At 34.1% G+C, this 16,312-nt stretch overlaps 2 protein-coding genes and 1 pseudogene across 2 annotated transcripts; 2 read left to right on the forward strand and 1 right to left on the reverse strand.

The window, feature by feature from the left end:
• Positions 1–2,548: 2,548 nt before the first annotated feature.
• Positions 2,549–3,852, forward strand: LOC110871595 (annotated as a pseudogene).
• Positions 3,853–5,784: 1,932 nt separating this feature from the next.
• LOC110871596 (putative calcium-binding protein CML23) lies at positions 5,785–6,368 on the forward strand. The gene has a single exon (XM_022120298.2). It carries the CDS (start codon positions 5,894–5,896, stop codon positions 6,311–6,313), a length of 420 nt encoding a protein of 139 aa, XP_021975990.1. The 5' UTR covers positions 5,785–5,893; the 3' UTR covers positions 6,314–6,368.
• Positions 6,369–12,325: 5,957 nt separating this feature from the next.
• LOC110870712 lies at positions 12,326–13,185 on the reverse strand. Its single transcript, XM_022119885.2, has 2 exons — positions 12,945–13,185; positions 12,326–12,841 (listed from the first exon to the last, which is right to left on the reverse strand). The coding sequence occupies exons 1-2, from the start codon at positions 13,111–13,113 to the stop codon at positions 12,621–12,623; spliced, it is 390 nt and encodes a 129-aa protein (XP_021975577.1). The 5' UTR covers positions 13,114–13,185; the 3' UTR covers positions 12,326–12,620.
• Positions 13,186–16,312: the final 3,127 nt, after the last annotated feature.

Here is a 16,312-nt window from a genome sequence, read left to right on the forward strand (position 1 = left end):
TAAGGGCAAGAAAAGTATGATTATCATAAACCAAGTATAATTGAGTGCATAAATGTCGAAATTAAGTATCGTTCTCGTTCAAAACACGTTCAATGCATAAGTTTAGTTTAATTACAAGTTTCGCACATAGTTTCCAAGAATCACGATTAAACATAGACTGATTCACCAAGTCGAACATACGAGTATACATAGAATGCGTTTAACATAGATGTAACAAAATATAAGCTTCATTAATGATCCCAGTCTCGATTTGATAAAGATTACAAGGAAAGAAACGATTACAAGAATACAAAGTTTCCAAAAATAGAATTACGAATCAAACTTTCTATAAATGGAAAGTACGAAATAGCCGGGCGTTACACCAAAAACGTTACCCGTTACTGTCGATGACAAGGGAAATTTAACATTTGATGCTATTGTGAATAGGGGTGCTAAACGGGTCGTGTTCGCGGGTTGGCTGGTTCAACCCGACCCGAACCCGAAAATTTTATACGAACCCGAACCCGAAAATTGTATCATACCAATGAACCCGAACCCGACCCGAATATTCATGGGTTGACCCGAACACGACCCGTTCATCCCGAAAACTTTTATTTTTTAATTTTTTTTACACAAATTAGTATATTAAATTTAAAGTTTACTTAAAAAACACAAATGTATATAATACAATTACATTTAAATTATTAAATTTTTATGTGAATTTCCTTTTCTAAGTTACAATTATAGCATAAAATACATACTCAATTTAATTTATAACATAAAACATATTGTAAAAAAAATAGGCAAATTGGATTTAAAAAATCCCAACTCACTGTTATTGGCCAACAATAATCCCAACTCATTTAATCACCAATAATAATCCGAACTATTCACTTTTGTTTGTAAAATACTCCCAGTTAAAAAAACACTAACTAGGTTAAAAAAATTGCTAACTAGGTTAAAAAAATTGCTGATGTGGCTTGCCATGTCACATGCCACATCAGCTGCCACGTCATCACAATATGCCACGTGGACTGCCACATCAGTTGCCACGTCATCAAAATATGCCACATAGACTGCCACATCATCAAAATATGCCATGTAGACTGCCACATCAGCTGCCACGTCATCAAAATATGCCACATAGACTGCTACATCAGCTGCCACGTCATCAAAATATGCCACGTGGCAAGCCACATCAGCAATTTTTTAACCTAGTTAGTGTTTTTTTAACTGGGAGTATTTTACAAACAAAAGTGAATAGTTCGGATTATTATTGGTGATTAAATGAGTTAGGATTATTATTGGCCAATAACAGTGAGTTGGGATTATTTAAATCCAATTTGCCAAAAAAATATTATATAATATAAAGGGGTTAAACGGGTCAACCCGCCAACCCGACCAGGTGGACCCGAACCCGACTCGTTTAGCTAAACGGGTTCGCGGGTTCAACCTGAAACTGACCCGAACCCGTTTAGACTAAACCTAAACCCACGAATCTCGTGTTAGGTTCGTGTCGTGTTTTCGGGTCGTGTCAGAAATTCACACCCCTAATTATGAAGCAGAATGAAAATTCTAGAAAGATTGTTTATTCACAACACAGAGATATTATTCCCAAGATTCTGAAAGACGATGAAGAAGAAGAAGAAGACGACGACGATGAGAAACAACAAGAGATTGAAAAAACCACACTGCAAACAAAAGAAGCTCTTGAAAAGATTGTAAACGTGAGGTTGAGTGCTGCACAACCGAAAAACGTTCAAACGCAATCGCAACTCACAAGATTCGAAATTTATCAAGTACAAACCGTCACAGCATTCGGCTGCGTTTAATTCGGGTGCCAAGGAAAGAATTATCCGGATGGTGGAAATGCAAGTGGACCCGTTAGAGCCACCCAAGTTTAAACACAAGCGGGTCCCAAAAGCTAACGGGTCGCCCCCGGTTCCCGTTAGGCCTGTAAACGAACCGAACGAACACGAACATAGGCATGTTCGTGTTCGTTCATTTAACCTTAACCGAACACGAACACGAACATATAATCGAACACATTTTTTTGTTCGTGTTCGTTCATTAAGAAATCAGGCATGTTCGTGTTCGTTTATGTTCGTTCGTTTAAAGTCTAAACGAACAGTTCACGAATATAAACGAACATAAAAAAAATTAACTGAACATATTTGAATAAACATAAATTAACATGATTGAAGAAACACGTCTAATATATTACATTTCATCCGAAAACACATGTAAATAAAGGTTCATAGATATACTAATTAGTTATATGTATATAAGTAGTTAGAAAACCTAATATTTATATAAATATAACTATTTATGTATTTATTAACATTTAAACGAATGTAAATAAATAAACATTCACGAACATAAATGAACGAATATAAAAGAATGTTCACGAACATAAATGGACGAACACAAGGTGTGTTCATGTTCGTTCATTTAATTAAATAAACATTTTTTTTTGTTCGTGTTCGTTCGTTTATTAAATAAACGAACATAAACGAACTTCCCGCCGAACAAGTTCATGAACGGTTCATGAACGTTCAGTTCGTTTACAGGCCTAGTTCCCGTCATGCACTCTCCGCCCCGACCCGTGACGGTTAAGGACCAGCAAGATTGGAAAATTCCTCCGTGTATTTCGAACTGGAAAAACCCTAAAGGGTACACTATCCCTCTCGATAAACGTTTAGTAGCCGATGGTAGAGGGCTTCAAGAGGTTCAAATTAACGATAATTTTGCAAAGCTTTCAGAAGCTTTGTATGTAGCGGAACAACAGGCCCGTGAAGCCGTTTCCATGAGGTCCAAAGTTCAAAAGGAAATGATGATGAAAGAAAAAGAAAGAAAAGAGCAGGAATTGCGTGCGTTGGCTCAAAAAGCCCGATCTGAAAGAACCGGTACCGGGCCCGGGCCCGCTATTGGTTCGGGTCCAGGCTCGTTTGTACCTGACATGAGTATGATGGATACTGATGAGCCGATGCGACCCGAACATGAGCATGAACGTAAACATAAACGTGGGTCTGATCGGGACAGGGATTGAGACCAGCCGAGAGAGACAAAAGAGGAGAGAGAAGAACGGATTCAGAGAGAGAAAATCCGAGAAGAAAGACGTAGAGAACGTGAGAGAGAAAGACGATTGGAAGCTAAAGACGCAGCCATGGGAAAAAAGAGCAAGATCACACGCGATCGGGACCGTGACATCAGCGAAAAGGTGGCTCTCGGTATGGCGTCGGCTGGGTCGGACCGTGGCGGTGAGGTCATGTATGACCAACGGTTATTCAACCAAGAAAAGGGAATGGAGTCCGGTTTCGCAACCGATGATCAATACAACATATATGATAAAGGTTTGTTCACTGCGCAACCGACATTTTCGACATTATACAGGTCGAAGAAGGATGCTGACGATGAGATGTATGGTGGGGCTGATGAGCAGCTAGAGAAGATTAGGAAGACGGACCGGTTCAAACCGGATAAGGGGTTCACGGGTGCGGGTGAGAAGAGTGGGCCGAGAGGCGGACCGGTTGAGTTTGAGAGGGATGTGGTTGAAGATGCGGATCTGTTTGGTCTGGACCAGTTTTTGACGGAGGTTAAGGGAGGAAAGAAACCGTTGGATAAGATTGGGAGCGGTGGGACCATGAGAGCAAGTGGTGGTGGGTCGCGAGATGGATATGAAGGGTCGGGTAGGACTCGTATTGGGTTTGAAAAGGGGCGGTGATGTGGGGCCCAAGTGGTTGTTGGGCCCGTTGGCTCGGTGAGAGTTGTGCTTGCTTTGAATAGTGAGTATTTTGATTTGTACAGTATTAATTAAACTTGGATGTTTGTCTTATTACTCTTAAACTATGGATGCTAGTTTGTGTTGTTACGTTTTAAAAATCTTATTGGACTAACAAATAGGGGTGAGCAAGTTTAGGTCCGGACCGAAAATAACCGAGAACCAAACCGAAAATATACCCAACCCGACCCGAACCCAAGTACCTAGGTCTTTAGATCGGTTCTAATTTTTCACATAATAGGGTCGGGTCGGTTCTCGGTTCTTTTCATGGTGAAACCCGACTTGGACCTATGGACCGGAACCGACCCTATATTTAGGGTAGTGAATCGGTTCTGTATTTTATGTTTGATCGGTTCTCGGGTCGGGTAATGATCGGGTTTTTCCTTTTGCTCACCCCTACAAACAAAATGAAGATCAAGGGTGATTGGCCAAAATCAATGAAGCAAGGCGTGGAAAAAACACGCTAAAAGCATTTTTTTTTTTTTGAAAAAAAACACCCCCGGGGGTGGAAGATGGGCGTTGTGAGGCGTTTTTTAGGGGAAAAACGCCCAAAAAAAACCCCGCTACGGGTGGTCTAAATAAAATCATAAGTTTCCAAGGACATTCTTCTTACCGGCCAACAAAACTTGGTTGCATTCAATATACTTGAAAATTGAAAGCAAACAAAGTTGGCACTTGTCAATGTCAAAAACGTGTTTATGTATAGGTTAAAGATTAATGCATTGCCCTCAAATCAGTTAGTTCAATACAGACATGATTATTATTCAAATTAGTTTTTGGTTAATTTACCACTTAATTATTTAAACAACATATATAGCTGATTATATTGCATTAAAGAGAAGAAGCACAACCAAACCAAACGCTATCTCCTACAACCTATTTACTACTGGCAGCTGCTTCAGTATCACAGTCATTAAAGTCATAGGCATTACAATTCACAATCAAAAAGGGGATATGTGGCACGTGATGGTGGGTAGTGGTTGTTGATAGTGGTGGTGGGTGATGCTGGTGGTGGTGGTGGCGGCTGAAGGTGGTGGTTGTTGATGGTGGAGGTGGTGGCGGCTAATGGTGGTGGTGAAAGTTAGGATTATTAAAATCAAATACCTAGGTTTGTGTCTCATACGCATACACATAAGCAACCACTTCATCCAATAACTAGGTTGGTGTCACATAAGCTTCTACGTCAGCAAAAAAAAACTAATTGTGTTATAACCTAGTTAGAAAAGGATTGACGAGGCCAAATTCTTACAAGTTAGGACTGTCAGAGGGTATTTTTTAAATTGAAATTAATGTCGGCGAATAAGTGAAAGTTAGAATTATTAAACTCAATTAACCTTTATTTTATAATATAAAGAACCCACTCACAATATACACGATATATGGTGAAAGGGATGTGAATACTATGAGGGTGTTTGGGATTGAGTTTTAAAGGAGATTTTAGATTATTGAGTTTTGAAATCGTAAATAATTAGTTTTGAGTGTTTGGATAAAAAAAATTAAAAAATTGATTATTTGCGTTTAGAAAGTTACAAAACGTAGTTTTCCTAAAGCAGCTCCCCCCTTGCTGCTACAAAACGCAGTTTTCCAAAAATGGATTGTTTGCGTTTAGAAAAGGATTTTCACTTGTTTATTTTTTTAAATATATATTTGTCAAACACTCAAATAGTTGATTATCTGATTATTGTGATATCAAGCAACATAATCAAATCCAAACATTATCTTTCAACATCACGTTTTGTTACAGTTAATTATTTGATTCTGATTATTCATAACGCATAATCTATTTTCAAAACTCAACCCCAAACACCCTCTATATGCATTGCTCTTTGGAACAAAGTTATGTTGTCATAAAAAAACAACAAAAGTAAAAATTAACAAAACGCCAAAGTCATTAGAGAGCCATAAATGTCAAAATCAAAATTCGGTTATGAAACTTACATGAGCAACTTCCTTACACCTTCATCACCCGCCATAATAAATCCCATTAAGAAACTGCTTCAAAATTTCACACGTAACTTCAAATTTCGTTACAATTCAACTCAAACTAACGGCAAACACGCGCAAACTAATAACTATATAACTCACTCTTCAACCCTCCAACACCATCATCATCATTCACCCATTTGTTTAACCATGACCAACAAATCAAGCGATTACAAACGCGTATTCAACCACTTCGACGAAGACAACAACGGCATGATCTCTTCGTTAGAGTTGCACCGTCGTCTTGGAATGATTTGCGGCGAAGAAATATTAATCGAAGACGTAGAGTTTGTTGTTGAATCGGTACAAAGTGATGGAGAGTTAAGGTTTGATGATTTTTATAGTTTGGTTGAAAGTGAGGAGGATGAGAAGATTGAGGATTTGAGGAAAGCTTTTAGAATGTATGAAACGGATGGAAGTGATTGCATTACTCCAATGAGTTTGAATCGGATGCTGAGTCGACTCGGTGAGTCGAGAAGTGTTGATGAGTGTGTTGGGATGATTAGACAATTTGATCTTAATGGTGATGGTGTGTTGAACTTTGATGAGTTTAAAGCTATGATGCTTTGAAGTTTTAAGTTTATATGTTATTGTTTTAGTATAAATATATTTGGTTAATTATTGATTTTATGTTGGGTATTTTGGTTTAGTTTGGGTAATGATTCTACATCTTTCTAGTTAAAACGAGTTTGAGTCTAGTTAAAAATAATCTCACACTAGTCGGAAATACGAAATTCATATAAGAAACGCAATTAGTAAAGAAAAAAGAAAACAATCACGAGAACATGTAAATAAATCCGAAACTAAACGGAAATACAAAATTCGTAGATTTGGGTTTAGTTCAAACGAGTTTGAGTCAGTTTCTTGTCAAACTTGCGGACACTTTTAGCTAAATTGTTTGCGTGTTGACCATTTTAGATTTATTCATGTGAAAATATTTGAAAGATAAACGATAAGGTATATTAAATTTACTAGTATTAAGCCCATGCGTTACAACGGTTGTCGTAAAACTGTGTCAACTAATATCAATGCTATACCACTATCAGCGATCACCAATACCGGAAAAGCTCGTAAAAACAAAATAAATAAAAATGTAAAAAATAAAGTCGAGCGAAAAGCAGGCGTAAAATCTTTGAATCACGCACGCTCGTTGCAGAGAAATTAAACCAAAACATATAACATAGAAAAAATAACTAAGTCAATCCAGGACCCGCGCGTTGCGACGAACTTGTCAAACGGAGAAAAATAGATGTGTTGTGACATGCCAAACGGGAAAAAATACATGAAAAAGGTTGAACCCCACACGCACGTTGCGGTGCATTAACTCACAAAATTTAGAACGAAACGAAAAACTTGGGAATGAAGAAAAATATGGTAGGCCAAAATTGAAAATTAAAAAGAGTTGGGGTTAAATTGCAAAAGATAAAAAGCTTTAGGTTAAAAGTTAAAAAAAAAACAAAGAGTCTAAATTGGAAAAGAATAAAAAGTTTTGGTTTAGAAATGGAAAAAATCCCTGTAAATGAGATACAACACCAATAAATTAAAATAAAAGTTAAAAGTTTTATTTTTGAAAACTTGAATAAGCTATTATGTTAATTGAGTAAACTCTAGTTAATGGTTAAATACTTATTTATTATCTGCATAATACCCAATATGGTTTCAAATAATTTATTACTAGGTTAGAACCCTGTGTATTACACGGGATGAATAAATGTAATTTTATATATTAAATAATAAAAAGTTATATCTTTATGAACCTATATATCGAATAATAAAAAGTTATATCTTTAAAAATCATGTGTATTACACAGATTAAATAAATGTAATTTTATATACTAAATACTAAAAACGCCGTATCTTTAAAAAAAACCTGTGTATAATCGGGTTGAATAAATCTACAAAATAATAAAAAATTACATCCTTAAAAACCTCATATATTACACGTGTTGAGCAGATCTAAAAAAGTGTTATATCTTTAAAAACCATATGTATTACACAGATTAAATAAATGTAATTTTGTATATTAAATAGTAAAAACGTCGTATCTTTAAAAAACCCGTGTATAGTTAGGTTGAAAAATCAACCAAATAATAAAAAAATATATCCTAAACAAATGTAATTTTGTATATTAAATACTAAAAACGTCGTATCTTAAAAACTCGTGTACAGTCGGGTTGAAAAATCTACCAAATAATAAAAAAAAAATTATATCCTTAAAACCTCGCGTTTTACACGAGTTGAATAAACATAATTTTGTATACCTAATAATAAAAAAAGTTATACTTTTAATAAATTAGGATAACATTCAATATTAATTTATTATTTATATATTTAATATAAGATAAGTATAAGAGAGGTATTTGTTTTAAAAATATATTAAATTAACAATTTAGATTTGAGGATAATATTTTATTAAAGTATGATAAGATTTAATATTAATTTATTATTTATTTATTTAGATAAATATAAATTTGATGATACCTTCAATAAATGACACGTGTACAAAAGTTAGTTTCTTTTAAAGTAGTAAGATTAGATACATAAAGATAAAAATATGCTTATTCGATTAATAACCATATAATATACTAATTTGTTCGTTAATAGACCCTTTTTCTTGACATTAATTTTTTTTTTAATTTAATTTGTAAATCTTTTATAATTTTTAGAAAAAAATATTTTGTTATCTTTTATTGTATTAGATTAGATTTTAGATTTGTTTAAATATTATTAATAATAAAAATTTATATTAATTTAGAATAAATATTATTATTATTATTATTATTAGTATTATTAATAATTTTAATCAATTAAATGAGAGAATGACAAGTGTCCTAAAACAGGTTTCTTTTATTATATAGTATAGATTCTTTGATTAGTTTAATATTTGTGAATTTGTGACTGATTTTTTTAGTATTAATTCAAAAGATATTAATAATTTATTAGATATTAGATTTATATATTTATAATATTATTAATTGAATTTATTAATATTAAAATAAAGATAAGGATAAAGATAAAGATAAGTGATATCAATATATTGGTTATTAATATTAAATAAATATAAATAAAATTTATAAGATTGAAAGAGACAATGACATGTGGCATTATTTGTAATCTTTTATTAATATTTTGATTGATTTTGATTTGATAGTTTAAGCGTAACCAAATCAAAATACGACAAATTAAAACAAGTTATTGCATAACATGTTGTATCCCATGCTTTGGGTAGTTTTCAAAAAAAAAAAAAAAAAAAAATTAACATTACACTTTTAACCCATAACTCCTTGATTTTTTTACTTTCAACCAAAAGTTTTCAACCTTTTCAATTACAACCTTTTTACTTGCAACTTTGGTCCCCTATACTTTATATACTCCTCAAAACTTCCGTTTTACATTTCATTCTAAATTTTACAAGTTAACAAGGCGCAACGTACGTGTGTGGTTCAACGTTTTTTTACGTTTTGTTTTCCGCTACGCTCTAAATTTTGCGAGTTAACATGGTGCAACGGTGCATCTGTGGTTCAAAGTTTTTACATCGTCTATTTTTTTGTTTGAGTGCGGGTCCTGGATCAACTTAGTTATAATTTTCTGTGTTTTGCGTTTCGGTCTAATTTCTCCGCATTAACATGCCGCAACTTTAGTGTTGGTGGTCGCTGGTGGTGGTGTGACATTAAAATGCTATTTGTCACGGTTTTACGCCCCGCCGCAACGCGGGGGGACTTAATACTAGATGTTATGAATTTGTAATACGTTTTAGTTGTTGGGCATTTTTTATAATCCGATTTAGGTTTAATTGTTTGAAACTTTGAATTAGTTGGACTTTATATTATTTGGGATTAGATATACAAAAAAACCTTTTAAAAACCGGCCATCGCCCACCTGACCCTTCCCAAAGCCAGCTATGCTTCCATCGCATACACTTGATGAATCCTCTCCGATTATGAAAGTAGGCAAAAGATCAAATACAAATAATCTTAACATACTAAACATACAAATTGAAGGAAAACCCAAAAAGACAAGGTGGCATTTTTGTAATTACCAACTATCAAAGTTTCAACCAAAAATACCTAAAAAAACACAAATTTTTTTTAACATTTTTTATTAAAAAATCGCTACATTTCGTTAGCAAAAAAAAAAAAAAAAAAAAATTTTTTTTGGCTGCTACTAAAAGTAGCGATTTTTTAATAAAAAATGTTAAAAAAATAAAATAAAATAATTTGTGTGTTTTTTTTTTATTTTTTTAGATTTTTTTAGGTTTTTTTAGGGGGTTTAGTTTTTAGCATTTTAGCTTGGGTGGGGGTGGGGGGGGGGGGGGGGGGGTTAGGTTTTTTTAGGTTTTTAGGGGTGGGGGTGGGGGGGGGGGTTAGGTTTTTTTTAGGTTTTTGGGGGGTGGGGGGGGGGTTAGGTTTTTTTAGGTTTTTTTTTTGGGGGGGGGGGTGGGGGGTTTAGGTTTTTTTTGGGGGGTGGGGGGAGTGGTTAGGTTTTTTTAGGTATATTTGTAGAGTAACTTTGATAGTTATTGATAATTACAAAAATGTCACCTTGTCTTTTTGAGTTTTCCTTCAATTTGTATGTTTAGTATGTTAAGATTATTTGTACAAGAACTTTACCCTATGAAAGTAATATACTAATATTTCTCGCACATAAAGGTACGTTTAGTATATGAGTACGAGGGGTACGTTTAGGCGATATATTCCATGTGAAATAACTTAGATCTTTTACTTATGTAAAATATCTTTTTGTTTTATCGCATGTGACTTTAGTATAAAATACGGCAGTTCATAATAGGAACATAATTGGATTTTAGCCGATGTTGTGGAATCTATCAAAGACTAGTACACTACATTGGCACATATAAAGCACAAGGGCATATTCGTCATATCGTACTTATCAACGAAAATCCTTGTTTTGTACTACTTTGACAAGATTTATCGGCAACGTAGTCAAATAATTAATTACAACTTTTGAGTGAAATAAGTTACCAACAAGAATCTATCAAACACTGAAAAATCATTTTAATTGATAAAATATAATAACTTTTAACTTTTGGTACTTTTCTAATACACCATTCGGTATGGAGGGGTATGAATATGGGGCGTTATGTGACATGTAACAGGCATTTGAGTACGCGTCAAAAAAGTGGCGTGGTGCAAAAAAGGAAGGAGTAGGACAGGGCGTAAAAGGATAATATTATTCGACACGTGGCACACACATTTTATTATTTTATACTTAAATATTATATAAAATCTATTAAATTTATATAAAAAACATTAATATTAATTGAACCCAATCACACGTGGTCACGTCGTCTCCCACTATGCCCTCCATTTCGGTGGATTCTTGTCGCCCCTTCAACAACGCCACCCTCCACGCCGTATCCGGGATGATGTGCCCAGCGTGGAATGACTTCCACACCCACACCTTATAGTCTAACCGGTTATTTCATCTTCTATCTATATAATATAATATTATATAGAGTTATATTGTATAGCATAATATTTTACACTATATTTTATGGTTAAAGTTTTCAATATGATTATGATAGACGTGGGACATAAATATAGAATAGTAAGTCCGACCTCAATTTTCGTCGTGTTAAAGCATACATTGAAGGTTTTGTCAAACGAATATTCTAGGCAAAAAACTTTTGTTGCAAATAGTTTGAATGATATTTAGTTAACGTTGATTAATTGGTTGAATATTTTACAATTGTGTATTATAGAATAGTTAATTGTCGTTGATTAATTGGTTGAATTAAAAAGAATGTGATCTTATCATATTTGATAATTGTGTATTGTAGAGTATTAGAACAAGAGTATTTGGTGATAGTATAGGGTAGAGATTGAAATATTGTAGTCTATATAAACCATTTCTCATGTAACTCTAGTTACACCATTACAATCAAATACGCTCTCAACCTTTGACCTAATTTGGTATCAAGAGCTAGGTCACAAACCGCTCCAAATCAGGCCCTGAGTCAAGAATTCATGGGCTTCATTTTGGGCAATTTGGGCTTAGGCCAAGAATACGGATCCGGTTTAGTTTAATATATATTTTACCGCGCTTAGCTTGCAGGAGAGTATTAGACCAAGAGTATCTAGTGACAGTTTAGGGTAGGACATGGGAGTATTAGACCAAGAGTATCTAGTGATAATATAGGGTAGAAATTGATCTAATTTGGAGTTAATTGCCGAGAATGCAATCATATGTTAGCACGGATACTTGAACTCTATTATACAACACGAGTCTGATACGAGAACGACATCTGGTTGAATCTCAAACAAAAGTAACAAAATGGGCCGGCCTTAGCCCTTAGGTCAAGTGATCATATATTATTGAGTATTTTATATTATATCTAAAAAGTTAAAAAAGAGATACACATGTTTTTTAAGGTGTTTTTAAGGTGAGCTTGTAGTTTAGAGTAGTACTAATATCTAAGGGAATACAAATTCTTAACATGTTTGGTCAACACACAAATACTCGAGTCTAGCTCCTTGTATACAACACGATTTTTGTTCATGTCAGTTAGAAACACAATCCCTTTATCCCAAAAAACATGATATGTTCAACACCCCAACAGTATAGTAATAAAGATTTCTTGATATTGATATACTCGTAACTTTTCTTAGTGTGCACTGTTTATTGGATCGGGTTGTATACATACATACATATCTACAAAACCAAACACTCGTGTAATTCATATACACATGATTGATGGATGGATGGATGGATGGATGCGCATGCATCCATCCATTTATAAACCTGTTTTAAGAAAACAGATTTCATATACACATGATGGATGGATGGACGTGTATGCATCCATCTATTGATAAATTTGTTTTAAGAAAACAGTTTTAGATGAAAGAGGGGTTGAAAATCAACGTGTCGAAATTAAGGCTTTGGGAGGTTTGAAAACAATAGGAAAACAAGCAACAACATAAAAAGAAACCTTATGTTTAAACCTTTTCAAAACCACAACCCTTCCATCTCCCCATTCAACTATTGTCACCATGATCTTCTTTATTGCTTCTTTCTTCATCTTTATCTTCATCTTCTTCTTCTCTTTCTTTTCATCACCATGACCAAATTCACATGCATCTACAAAGTTCAAACAATAGCCAAGCCAGAAAACCATTAACGGGACGTATAAAATCAACAACAAGTGTCTAGAAATAATAGAACTTGAAGGAGACAAACGCACCTCTTAGCCCGTTACCAACGTTGTCATGATCATAGCCAGCGGTTGCAGTTGTTTGTTGATGATCTTCATCGTTATCGAAATAAAGAGGATAACTTCTCAAGAACACCCTTCTGTTGGTGTAATCTTCATTCCTAAAGCTTCTTGTTCTTAGACCATCTCCTTCTTCCATTGGTTATAGTGAAAGTCTTTGGTTTTGTGGTGTGTGAAGGCGTATTTTGCTTTCTAAGTGTGGGGTTACCCTTTTAATACTTGTGTCTCACTTGTCTTTATATAGAAGATTGAACCTTATGTCTTTTTGTACTAAGAAAACTATTACAATTATATTTTGTCTTTTACATGTCTTGTGTAGAAATAGAACTATATATTATTTAAGTTACATGATCAATTCTTCTTTTAACGGTAGATACTTTTATTTTTGAGACTTAATACAACCTTTTAAATAGTGTGACAAATGTGCACGTCTTGCTATTACACTCAGGGGCGGATCTAGACCATTTTTTCGGTTTAGAAAAAATAGGAAAAGTTAGTGAGAATCTCGTATGATTTGGAAAAAAATAGTGAGAATCTACCAAAAGGAACACAGTGAAAAAAGTTCTTAGATCCGCCACTGATTACATTAGTAGTTAGGGTTGTTTAACGAACGAGTTAAGCCAAGGCAACGTCAATAACTCGAACTCTAGTTCATATTCATAACAATATTATTATAAGTCACGCTGCCAACTCATGATCTCAAATCCGCACTAAAAACTTAACTCGCATTCAAATCATATTAAGCTCGAGCCCCCTTGTGGCTCGAAGTGTTACTTTTTGTTATGCTTGTATATGGTTTTCTGTACAAGTCTTAATTAAATAAGTTAACAACAATATTAATTAACTTATTAAGTATATACAAGTGTCAAATCTCAGTATACAATAAAAGCAAGGACGAAAGTTTATATACGCGAGCTACCTTCAACTCAAACTCAGTTAGAAAATTCATACAAGCTAATTACTGTTGTAAATCATACGTTTTTCTACATAATCAAACAATGGATTTAACAAGAAAAACTATTTGATTAAAGTTAAAGGTATATAAACCCTAAACATATAATCTCTATTTATACTGAACAACCCAACGAGTAACATACTCCTATAAGCAATCCAATTATAAAATAAAACTAGTATAAATCCTAAACCTTCCTACTAAAATAAAATACAAATAAAAAACTATTAAATCCTTCAACTTACTAAAATAAAATAAAAATAAAAAAACCAGTAAATCCTTCAACTTTTGAGTATTGAAAAGATTCGTTCCAACAAATACGAGCGTAAACCTTGTTAGCAATTTAAATTTCTTTGAAGCTAAGTAATTTTTTATGAGAGTATTAGGTCCTAAACTATGAAATAAAATATTAAAATATGAATTAATATGTTAATCAAAGGGTTATGTGAGGTTATTGGGTGGGCAGGAGGAAGAGAGTGTCGTGTTGGGCATTCACCTTGAAAAAGATGTTTTCTTTTTGACGTGGGCATGCGTCAAAAAGCTTCCTTCTTTCGTAACGCTACCGATTCTACTATTTCTTCTTCATAAAATACTATTTCTAACCTTTTCACTTGTCAACATGTATAAAAAGTATTTAAATGACCAGTTTTAACCATCTAAATAACTTATTGTTTATTTCAAAAAAAAAAAAAAACAAAAAAACAAAAAAACAAACAAACGAACTTTGTAAAAATCACTTGTATATGGGTCAATATTATTAGGTAAAATGGTTTTAAATATCATTGGTGAATTCACTTCAACCAAATAGTGAGGGTTCAAACCTCATTTAGGATATTTAGATAGACTTTAAGTGATAAAGTTGCAATTTCATCTACGTGGTGGTGTTGACATAATTACCAATGCAATATTGTTCACCTTCTTATCAATTGAAATACTTGGAGCATCTCTTGGTCAATGTTCATACTATAGACTGTATAGTAAGGGCGGACCCACCCACAATAGTGGGTGGGCGGACGCACACTTTGAAAAAAAGTTTTTAGTGCTAAGTTTCGTCGAAAATCCCAATCGCACCCTTTGAAAATTTTCAACCGCCCCCCTTAGAAAAATATATTACAAATTTATATAAAAAATAAACATGATTATTATGAATATATATATATAAAGTATATATAACACAATTTATATAACTATTTTTAACCACTTATTTGTTTTACTTAACCCAATCTACAATCTAATTTATTAACCTAACTACCTAAGCCCAAACCCAAGCCCAAAAATTTTGAACTAAATAAAATAACCCAAACCAACCCACCAATGACCCATTCGAATTCCAAATCCCGCTCTAAAACACGCCCAACAACTACAGTCTATATCGACTCACGACCGGACGAGCTTTTTGGCCGGAAAATGATTACTAATAAACATTTAAAACTAGGAAAATTGGTTTTTAATAAACCAACATTTGTCTCGTTGGTAAATAATAATCTTACCTACGTAATTGTTATACAATAATCCTACCTATCAACATGTTGGTACTCAATGAACTTTCGTTAATTTTTTTAACTGAAGTTAGTTTTTAAGTTTTATTTATTACACAAACAGTCCCTGTAGTTGTAAACCTAGCTATTTAAATGGCACAAACCCTAATTCTCTTCATTTTTGAATCAGACAAACAAAACACTTGCCTCTCTCATCTTTTCTACTCCCTTGATCCTCTATCTGACAAGCATATCAGCCGGTTGCTAGCTGTAATACCGGCGGCGGAGTTGTCGGCTCACCCCACACACATACCCACCTGCAAATCACCCCACCCCCTTCCTTTTCGATCTGTATGACGGCCGACCACCACCACCATCTGGTGGTGGCACGATGACACAACAAGAGAGAGAGAGAGAGAGAGAGAGAGACGAGGCGGGGGTGGTCCGGAGAGGACTTTTGACGGCGACAGCGCCGTGAGCGATGGCCGGCGGCAACGCCGTGGCGGCGGTGGCTTTGTTCTTTTGTCCGAAATTCCAATTTTGGTGGTCATTTACTTGATCCGTCGGAGAACTCCCATGGCGGTGGCGATGGTAGTTGTTTACATCAGAAATCAAAATCGAGGAAAAGGAGGATTTTCGAGTGGTGTTTGTGATAAATCTGGAACTAGTACACATATGCATATATAAAATTTAATTACATGTCCCTTGACGTTTTTTTTGTTTTACAAAATAGTTAAAACTAGTAAATTATAACTACAGGGTTGTTTGTGTAATAAATAAAAACTTAAAAACTAACTTCAGTTAAAAATAATTAACGGAAGTTCATTAAGAACCAACATGTTGATAGGTAGGATTATTGTATACCAATTACGTAGGTAGGATTATTATTTACCAATGGGGCAAAGGTT

This window comes from Helianthus annuus, chromosome 8 (genome assembly GCF_002127325.2).
Source record: "Helianthus annuus cultivar XRQ/B chromosome 8, HanXRQr2.0-SUNRISE, whole genome shotgun sequence".
In the NCBI taxonomy this organism is placed as follows: Eukaryota; Viridiplantae; Streptophyta; class Magnoliopsida; order Asterales; family Asteraceae; genus Helianthus; species Helianthus annuus.